Source organism: Cicer arietinum, chromosome 7 (assembly GCF_000331145.2).
Source record: "Cicer arietinum cultivar CDC Frontier isolate Library 1 chromosome 7, Cicar.CDCFrontier_v2.0, whole genome shotgun sequence".
Taxonomy (NCBI): Eukaryota; Viridiplantae; Streptophyta; class Magnoliopsida; order Fabales; family Fabaceae; genus Cicer; species Cicer arietinum.
Genome location: NC_021166.2, coordinates 8260608 through 8271710, shown reverse-complemented (window position 1 = coordinate 8271710; position 11103 = coordinate 8260608). Strand labels below are relative to the sequence as shown.

Sequence of the window (11103 nt, the reverse complement as noted above, 5' to 3'; positions counted from 1 at the left end):
CCTGCATGGGCCAATAATTATTATTTTTTGTACTTCAAATTAAAATGTTTTGTTGTATATCTTATTTAAATTTTTTTTTATATATCTTTATGGAAACTCAATTATTATTATTTTTTTATATATCTTTATGGAAACTATTTTTGATTGGTTCATGTAATACGAATTAGATCTTTAATATATATGGTTTCGTTAGCTGGTTAGAGCGTGGTGCTAATAACGCAAAGGTTCCAGGTTTGAGACTTGCATATGCCAATTTTTTTTTTTAATTCAATTTGAATAAAAATGTAATTTATTTTTTTATTTTTTTTTCAATTTGAATGAGAATGTTTTTTTTTTTTTTTTTATATCTTCTTGAAAATCCTTGCATTATTTGAATTAAAATGTTTTTTATATCTTCTTGGAAACTCTTTGATTGGTTGATGCAACAATACACTTGGATAAAAGTTATCCTTCAACAATGTTTCTTTACATTTATAAACACACCAAAATTGTACTTTTGTGATGTATTAGTAGCTTTTATGTGTTTTTAATTTTCATTGATTGAGATTAGAGACTTCAAAAGTGAAGGAGTGTGACTCTCTTGAACTCCATCATAGATAGTTTCTCTCGTAGAGACTTCAAAATTTTTTTTCGATTTTGCACTTCGAACGAAAATTCTTTTTTAAACCTTCTTAGAAACCTTTGGATTTTTAATTTGTGCACTGCAATTTAAAATATTTTTTATATCTTAGAAATTGTTGGATTATTTTTTTAATATTTGCACTTCGCATTAAAATATATTTTTTTTATATCTTCTTGGAAACCCTTGGATTGGTTGATGCGACACAAATTGGATGACACATTTTCTCTAATGACCTTTTGAGATTCTTCATCGATGTTTCTTTACATTTATAAAAACACCAAAATTAAACTTTTTATGTGTCTTCCATTTTCACTGATTGAGATTAGAGATTTCAAAATTGGAGGAGTGTGATTCAAGTGAGCTCCGTCATAGATAGTTTCTCCCACATTGCATGTGAATGACTTCATAAAAATCCAAATGAAATTTGGGCAAATGTGGTGGGGGAATCTTATTGGGTTGGTCCTCCCTAAAAACCAATCAATTTACTTGGACATATCCTCTTTTTCGGTGAAAATGACAAAACAATACTAACATACATTTTTCATTTTAAGTGTTATTATCTTTGTTTTCTTTATGAGAATGATTATATTTGTAACACAATACATTTATGATACTAGCATTTCATTCACTATGACAATGCTTAATAATATTTATATAGTATTAAATACACAATTCAAGATAGATGTATAAATTACAAGATATACATTTTTATCTTCTACTTTTTATGTACAAAAGATATTCTCATAAAAAAATAAAATAAAAACTATGCCAAAAAAAATAAATCATCAAGATACTATCATTCTTATAATGATCTTCGAGACGTCAAATTTGTATAACTGAAAACATAGAGAACAAACTAATGAGAAGAAAATATCAATGAAACTTAATTTCGAGAAGAACTCCTAACATACCAAATATAACGTATAATATTCATAATATAGCATTTTGATTTTTAAATATTATAATGTTAGTAAAGTCTTTTCCATCGTTAGTATGTTCAAAATTAGAGCTTTATAACCCATGCTTGAAGCGTCTCCCACCACAACATAGACCCTATATTGCACAATTCATAGAGTTCGAATAGTGACTAACATTGACACTTAGGTCCCTTTGTTTGAACTTAATTAGAACTATATAAATAACACTTAAGCCTATATCATAAACTATGTATTGTAAATTCAAAAAATTGCAACAACATTTACATCAGAAATATCCACCTTACACAAGAAAATAATGTGTCGTTACTTTAGTGTATTTATCAAAACACTTTACTATAGAATTCTCTTATAAATTGAGCTATTACATCATTCCTAAGTCATTACATTGATGAATTAGGTTCAGAACATAATTTTTAACATCACTCAACATGTCATTTAAGCTAATTTCAAACATTATAATCAAAACTTTTGATGCATAATTTTTCATGTGTTGTACCACAACTTCGACAAACTTATTAAAATACTAAACAATATCGAATTTGAGTAAACAACCACTATTAAAAAAATTTAGAATGTCTAGTTTATTTATAATTTTTTTACAGGCAATCAAATTTTTTTTAGTAAACATTTTAAATTATCAAAGCTCAGTTAAATCTTACGAATTTGATGTTCAAATTGAAGGAAAATGTGTTTAGTTTCTAAATAAATAAGAATCATGTAAAAAGGAATTATAAAAAAGATACAATCATTGCCATATTTAATTAAACTATTTTGCATATAAAAAAAATGTAGAGATTAGATAAAAATAATTGTTAGTATTAAAAAGGCTTCTACTTTTTTTTCTAATCAAAATTGTACTTTAGAGTTTGTTTTAGACTTCAATAAGTGTTGGACTAGCTTTGACAACATAAACAATTCACAATCTACATCCTTCAACTAATTTCATTTACTCTAGTGTTTCATGCACTTTACCAAACACATATGACACAATTTCAACGGTTCACGTTCATACTCAACATAATCAAAAAGCACAACAATAACACTTCACAAATTCAATTCACTTGACATAAACATGCAAAAAAAGACATCATGTTTAAATTATGTAATTGTATACATATGAGTAGGAATTTTCACCTTTTCAAAAAGATCACTCAACAGAAAACCCTAGACTTTATTCTTATCGGATTCTTGAGCTCCTTTAGTTTGCCTTCCACTTTCTCCTAATGCGTGCACCAAAGATGACTTAGAACCATACTTTTGCCATGAATTTGAACAAGGATGAAGAAACAAAGATGGGACTATTGATGAATGATTTATTGAGAGAGAAAAATGTCTGAGGGAATAGATTGAAAAGTTTTTTTGAAAATGAGAATGAAAGTGGATGAGGTTTACTTAATATTAAAGGTGAAACCTTTAAATATAGTGGATGTTACATTATTTTTTCATGATTTAATTGTTAATTCGTCATTGCATTGATCAATTGGACAATTTTGTATAAAAATATATAATAAAAGTGTACAAACTAATTATAAAAGTACGACGATCAAGAAGTAAATTAAAAGACATGTAGCATCAAACAAATCATCACGCAAATACATCATCTAGAGAAGCAAAAATTTGAAACGCCCTTAATAAAAAACCATCTCCCAATCTTGTTGGAAGAATCAGCTATCTTGAAAAATAATAAGATATTAAAAATTGCGTTAGAGCCAACATGTCTCAGTATTATGTTGTTTGAATACAAATCAAACAAGAGTTGGCGGGACATGTGACATTTGATAATGATATTGGTGAAGAGTGATCAATGGTGGATCATGCGGGTAAACATGTTAGAGTTGGAAGTTTGTATCGGTTGCAAAGGACAAATTCAGGTGAGTGTTTTGGACCACAACAATAATTTATCTGCACATCTATATATTTTATATTATATTATTATGAGGACATACTTGACGTTTTTTTTTCTTTCAATCGAAGCTTTTTTTTCTTTTAGAAAATTCTACCTCTCTCACACTCTGATATCTCTCATTCATTTCTTCTTAATTTCTTCATCTCTTTTTTTATATATTATACATCTACAAAACTTAGTCCACAACATAACAAATCTAAATTATTTGGCTCTCGACATGTTTCTCTCGAAGCTTCTTAATGATAAAAATATTATGACACCATTCTTTCATACGATTAACAACAACTTCACTTTTTTTTTTATCACAATCACGGGAAAAGGACAATGCTGATAGCGCATATCTAGTGGTTTTCAATTGCAACTTCTTTAACAGCCAAATTTGTTTTTTCGAATCTTTTTGCAACCAGATTTACTCTTCAAGTAGTTAGATCCATGATTTTTTTTCTCTTGTATTTTGTATTTTTAAGTCATAGTTTCAAACTCTGTTTCGATTTAATATTCTAAGTGTTAAATCTTATAATCTGAAAAAATCAAACAAAAAAACCTGAATTCCAACAAACTTGAAAACAAAATGGGTGAAAATGAGTCTATATATTGCACCCGCAGTTTGGGTCGGTTGAATTTTTTTGATCCAAACTCGTCCTATCTGACATGTTGTCTACCCCTACCAACCATAATGAAAGAGAAATAAAAACACAAATTTCAAAATCTTTCCCATTGTTTGATTTGTCTTAAAAAAATAAAAAGGGAAGGAACAAAATTATTTTGCTAGGACCCACACAAAAAATGCAGTTTCCCAAATTGGACAAACAATGCAGAAAGGTTACTTTTTAGATAAAAATGCGCTAATAAAGATTAAAATATTTCACCGAATATTTTGTTTAAAAGAGATGATAAATTTTATCATAAATAAGTTGCAACTACGAAATTTGGAATTCAAACCGAGACAAAATTTTCAACATAACAATATCGACATTTGTCAATTGAACAAACACTTAAAAATCTATTTGATGTTTTTTTTACAAAACTAATATTACTCTTTTTTAGTTGATTTGAAGTTATCAATAAATATTTAAGGTTATTATTATTATTGTTTATTTATTTAATTATTTTACTTTTATTTTTCATTTTCTATCATATTTTATTTTTATTTGAGAATACTTATATCATTTAACAAATAGTATTATGTATTTATTATTTTTACTTTTTTTTTTACTAAAAAAATTATCTCATTTTCTATTCGTTTTATTTCTTTCTACTTTCATTTAGAGGGTTAATTTTTGTCAATTGTTAGTAACATTCATGAATCAATTCACATTCCAAGCTTCCTAGAGTTAGGCAGTTCAACGAAATTTGTCAAATCATTAATTTTGTGAAGCAGCCAATGAAATACCTCCGCATAGCATGCTCATCTATCAAATCTCATGTCCTTTGCCTATAACTAACTTGAGAATAAATAAATAAATAGATACTCCTTCTTGTATTGAATATAAAAGAAAATAGATCAATAAAATTAAACGTATTGAATTAGTTATCATTTATTAAACTATCTATTATATTTAAAATCTGATAACAGTATAATAATATTATGATATGTTATGATAAGGGGTTTTAATGCAATGCTCTACTGAGTATTTGTTTCACATGATTGTGTCTTTGGTTTCCTTGTGTCGGAACAGGACAAACAGACACATGCATCAGGAGCAGTGCCTCAAATAAACTTAATGATATGGAAGTTGAATTAATTGTGGTTGTACTTGATTATGTACACAAAATTAGTAAATGATTTCGCTCTTCGTTGGAGCAATGGCGAATATGGTGGTAGTGGTTCAATGGTTTGCTGTGGAAATATTATGGACCAACGTAGTGTCATATAAGTTATTGATGTTTGAGCTTTTTATTATTTGGTCGAGTATTCGATATCTGAATAATGTATATAAAAAAATATATGTTAAAAGAAAATTAATCTTTTAAGAAACTCTCAGCTATCAAGTAATTAATTTTCATAGTCACGCATAGAGGTGCTTAATTTACACAAAAGAAGTCATGATAGTAATCCAAGTGTTGATTTCCGGAATAGCTTACTTCAAAATGGAATGATCTGCTTCCCAGGTGAATGTCTTTTGTAGATAACATAATTTAGTTTAATTGAGGTTTATTTGTTTTATGTGAATCAACCAAAAATTCACTTATCTATTACTCTCTGTTCCAAAATAATAGTGTTTTTCAATTTTTTATTTTAAATTTTGCCATTTAATTAGTATCATTTACTTCATTTCTTATACAATATTTTTATTATGTATTTATAATATTGATAATACATCAATATCTAATAAGAATAATCTGTTAAAAATAATATTATATCTCTTTCATTTATATATTTTTCTTAATACGTGTGAAATGATTAAATAATTTAATTATTTTAAGACGAATAAAGTAATTTTATAATGAAACATAATCGTTCATTCAAATATAAATATTTATTATTCGTCTTTTCACATAGAGAGTAGCTAATTGATTTTACGTAACTTATTTTGATATTAAACAAATTGTTCAAATTAACGGAAATTGAGTTTAACGAAAGAGACTAAATTTTTATAATTTGGTGAATTCGAATTCGAATCATGATAAAAAAAAAAATATCTACATTTAATATTTGACACGACTCACTTCAATTAGAAGGATCATATAAAAAAAAATTGTAAAAAACTTTTAATTTGTTTTTGGTCTGCTATTTCGTCCTTATGTTGAGCTCCTTATGTGGGCTTTGACAAGGCGACCCAATTTGGATCAAACAAGAATCATGTTCATTTTAAAGTTTTGCTCAAACTTTTCTCAGCCAATATCTTAATAGATGATTAGTTTTTGAATATAATTATGCGAAAATACTGTTTAGGACTTTTTGAAAGTACTTTTTAATTAGAATTTTATTTAATACTATTTCATCCTTTAAAAACATCCATATATAAATGCATATAAAATATGATATTTAATATTCTTAAGTCTTAGTTCATTAGTTAATATTGATATTATTAAATTGAATATTTCGTATTTTAATAGATAAAAATAAATGTTACAACTCATCAAACCTGGTTAAAAGTTATTTTTCATCACTAAGTGATGATTTTCTTTATAAACAGAGACAATATGAAGACATAAATTAAAGACAATAAGATTAGACGTTTTATTGTCTGTAGAGAAAATAGTATATAAAATCGCACACAACTGTCAAATCTCGAATTCGAATTCGTAACATGATATTCAACCTAACAATATTAAAATTTGACAGTTGTAATAGATTGAATTTTTAATATCCCAAAATTTTGCCGATATTATTTGTATTTTTTTTTCTTCTCTAGTGCACGTAGAAGGATAAGTGAAAAAACTTTATTTTATACATTATTATTAATTATTATGTTTAAAGTATGCAGTTTATTTAATAATTTTTTAAGTATTCTAAAAGAGATTCACTAATCTTTTTATTTGTATCCAGTAATAATAGACAATTCAAATTTAAAACTTAAAATGGAGCATTCCTCTTATTTAATTAAGTTGGTGTAGCATTCCAACACAAAATCTAACATGTTTTACAATAAGAATTGTCATTCTGATGTGATGAGAAAGTATAATAAAGGTTACACGTTTTATAATTGGTCTCAATATATTGTGTCTCCATAATAGTAAAAAACAAAATAAATATTATAAAGTTGCCATCAGAAATTTAGGACAAAAGAATTGGCTACAACGTGGTGCTAGACACATATTTTTCCTTCATTTATATAAAACAAAAAAAGTTGTTACACATATTTGCTTTGTGGAGTAGAGTAGACAAATTAGCTTATGAAAGAGCAACGAATTTTGCCCATCATTTTGCAACCACCTCAGTGAATATTAATAATATTCCAATCTCAATGGTAGTATACATCATATCAGATGTTACTTTGACTAATTAACTTCAATCAGAATTGTGTTTTGATCGTTCGCACGTAGTTAGTATGTTTATATTTTAGATGTCCAACTCATCAAAAAAAAAAAAATAGAAGTTCATAAAATATTTACAACTTTTGCAAAGTTGTTCGAACATATTCTGCCATTATAATACTTTTTTTGAAAAGTCTACAATTATTAACTTTAAATTTATTATTATTACAAAATAAAATACTCCTTCCGTCCTAAATTGTATGCCACATCAACAATTAAATACAAATTAAGAAATATAATTGATCTTATATAAAAATAAAAATAAATTATAAGTTGATTTATAAAAATATCATTCATTAATGATATGAGATAAAAATTAAATAATTAGAAAAAATAGAGTAATAAATAATAAAAAGCATAATAAAAAAAGAAATATTCATAATTCATTGATATTATAAAATTACATATAATTTAAAACAAATATATTTTATTAAAACAATATATAATTTAAGACATTCTTACCATGTGTAGAAAAAAAAGTTGATTTCTTACGTCTTATATGACATAAAAGATCCAACTCAGATTCTTAACTAGTGGATCCTAGCTTGAACTCTCACTAGTTGCTCTTACCAAAAAAAAAAAATGCTACAGTATAGATAATAATTTTTAGTTAAATTTTGAATTACTATAACTTTTTAGACAATAATGTTTGTTTGAATAAAAAAATATTGCAAAAAAAAGCTAATGAAAAATATATTGATTTGATTCAATTCAATAAGTGTAATATTTTTTAAATATTAAAATTTTGATACTAAAGAAACAACTACATAATTTTTATATGACTCAAATACATTAACTACAATGAAAAAATAAAATATAAATAATTAAATTAATATTTAAAAACATCACATTTTTAAGATAAAACATTACTGATATAATGCGAAATAAAATATAATGGTCTAATTAGATATCAAAAATTAATTTTAAATTAAATGAAATTATACCTAGACAAACAGAGATTAAGTATATTTGAAGACAAAAAAAAATATTTGATTTGGTTCTTGGACACATATGAAAAAATTAAAAATCAATTAATATAAATTAAAAATTTTAGATGGCCACGTCGACTACTTGTCCCAACTACTATCCTTCGCCGACAACATGAGATTAGTTAAAAATGAACATTATTCCTTTATGATTGATATTTTCAAAAGATTTTACCATGAATATTGGTGTAGTCATGGAAAACTATTATATAGTGAAGAATCAACTAGTTGCCTCGATCTAATAATTACAGCAGTTCAAACTGCCACGGGTTGCAATAAAAACCGTCACAAAAGTTAACATTTACTTTAGTAAATATATTTGTCGTATTATATGTCTTTTTGTAAATACAAGTAAAAATATGAAGTAGAATAATTTGATGATATAGTTATAAAATTAAAATTTATATGAAATAACATAATATAAATTAAAATATAGATTACAACATTTTATATTTTAATTTAAAACACTTTTAATTAAAAAATATAAGTTAATTATAGATAGCAGAATAAACAGTCCACCAATATTTATAAATATAAAATTTTGTCAAATATGAATTAAAAAAGTGAACATTGATTAAATAAATAATAACTTATTTTGATTAGTGTTCTGCATCATGATTCAGTTCATCAAAAATAATACTCAAAGATATAATATTTCATACTTATAATCTTCAGAGACCTATCAGTTGTGGTTATCTCTAACGGTAACAAGCACAAAGAAATATGGGGGAAAATTGCGGCACAATATTTATTTAGTATGCATATTTACATTGTTATTATGACCTAACACCTTCTTATAAATATTAATGTTTATGTGAAGTCAAAGTATACACAATATCTAACCTAGACTTCTACTCCCACTCAATCAAGAGCTAGATCCTCTTCATTTATCCTCTCTATTACTAAAGTTTTGAAATGTTTTAGAGTGTATTCAAAATATTTAGACTCACCAAACATTACATTGTCAAATTTTGATTTCCAAAATATTGGTTATAGATGAAAAGAGTGTAAAATGAAAAGGACTCTAAATTATTAAGCATGTATTGACTTAAGCGTTAAAGTCGACTCAAAACATCAGAATGTTTAATGTGAATTTTAATATTAAACATTTTAGAGTCAATAGTTTAAAAATAGCATTTTGATTCACCAAATCATCATTAATTAATTGGTTAAGAAAGAAACTATATTAAAATCCTTCAATTTATCAATACACCTTATAAACTTTCAAATTATTGTACTTCTCTTTCCTTGAAATTTTCATTCCTTTTGCTAATTCTAAAAAGAGGTTGATATGATTTTGTCCGTTGTTATAAAACCTTATGACAAATTTGCAGGTATTAAGAAAAGTTGTTGGATAATAAATTTGTTAAGAGTGTGTGTTACTTTTTGTATTTTACTCCTAATTATTGGTATCATAAATGAAAAAGAAATTCTGATATTTTAGTTTAGGTCGAACTATTAAAAAAAATAAAACTAAATCTATAAGAGTCTTTTCGACTCAGCTCATTTGGCCCGTGGTGAACATGGGGCCAGGTCGAGTGGCCCAATGGCTACAAGATGACCCTCCACAATTTAAAAATATCGAAGTAACTTTTCCAAAAAATAATCATAAGCAAATACTTAAGGACCTAGACTAAGAAGCTATTAATTGTAAATTATCAGACAATTTTTATTTTATTATGAGAAATGTTAACATATGTAAAATTGTTAGGTAAGATCGTATTCTGATATGTAAAATTGTATGTTGTTATTTTTAAAGTTGCACTTTATAATAAATATAAGTACTATAAATTAGGTAGACATTCTTACCTATCTTACTTGGTGTTATATATTATAAATTTATATTATTATCTCTATTTTAGTTAGCGACGACCGAGAGTAATTTTATGTTATATTTTTATTAATTAAAACAACAAAACAATATAAAAATTTTGACAGTAAGTAAAGAGGAAAGAAAGTGATATGTTGGTAATGAGGGAAGTAGTGGATAGTAAAAGTAAGGAAGTTAGGATAAATGATGGTGGGTTGAGTCAGAAGTATAACAATTTAAGGGTGAGATGATAAAATTATTATCTGAGAAAGAAAAAGTTGAAGAAAGTGGGCTTTTAGGCTATAAACAACAAACAAATGAGGTTACCTTACATTCCACGTTTCTTCCTCCCCAAAACACCACTATTTATGCCCTTCTTTTCCTCTCTTTTTTCCCTTCTCAATCTCAACACAACAACCACCACCTTCACTTTCTCATGTTTTCTAACTCTTATCTCCCTCCATTTCTTCTCTTTTTTTCATACATCACTAACACCTTTTCTCTTCTTTTCTCTTCATTTTATTGAGCTTTTAAGGTTGACCCTTGAAATTATGGAAAACGTTTCTGTTTTATCATGTAAAGAAGATGAGAAGATGGATTTGCCTCCTGGATTTCGATTTCATCCAACTGATGAAGAGCTTATAAGTCATTATTTATACAAAAAGGTTATTGATTCTAATTTCTCTGCAAGAGCAATTGGTGATGTAGACCTTAACAAGTCTGAACCTTGGGATTTGCCATGTAAGTTGTACCAATCATCTTTTCAGACCCACTTTTTTTTTTCTTTGATTTTCATATGCATCTTTATTTGGGGATTGAAAAAATTCACTTTGTTTGGTTGAAATTTTGGGCGTAGGGAA

The 11103-nt window shown here is 26.2% G+C and overlaps 1 protein-coding gene across 1 annotated transcript in view; it reads left to right on the top strand.

Moving 5' to 3' along the window:
• The first annotated feature begins 10381 nt into the window (after window positions 1-10381).
• NAC57 (NAC domain-containing protein) overlaps window positions 10382-11103 on the top strand; it is a 2350-nt gene continuing 1628 nt past the window's right edge. Inside the window, exon 1 of the mRNA XM_004508668.4 lies at window positions 10382-10984. Coding sequence (XP_004508725.1) covers window positions 10561-10984 — 424 coding nt within the window. The 5' untranslated portion in view covers window positions 10382-10560. The remainder of the gene's footprint in view (window positions 10985-11103) is intronic.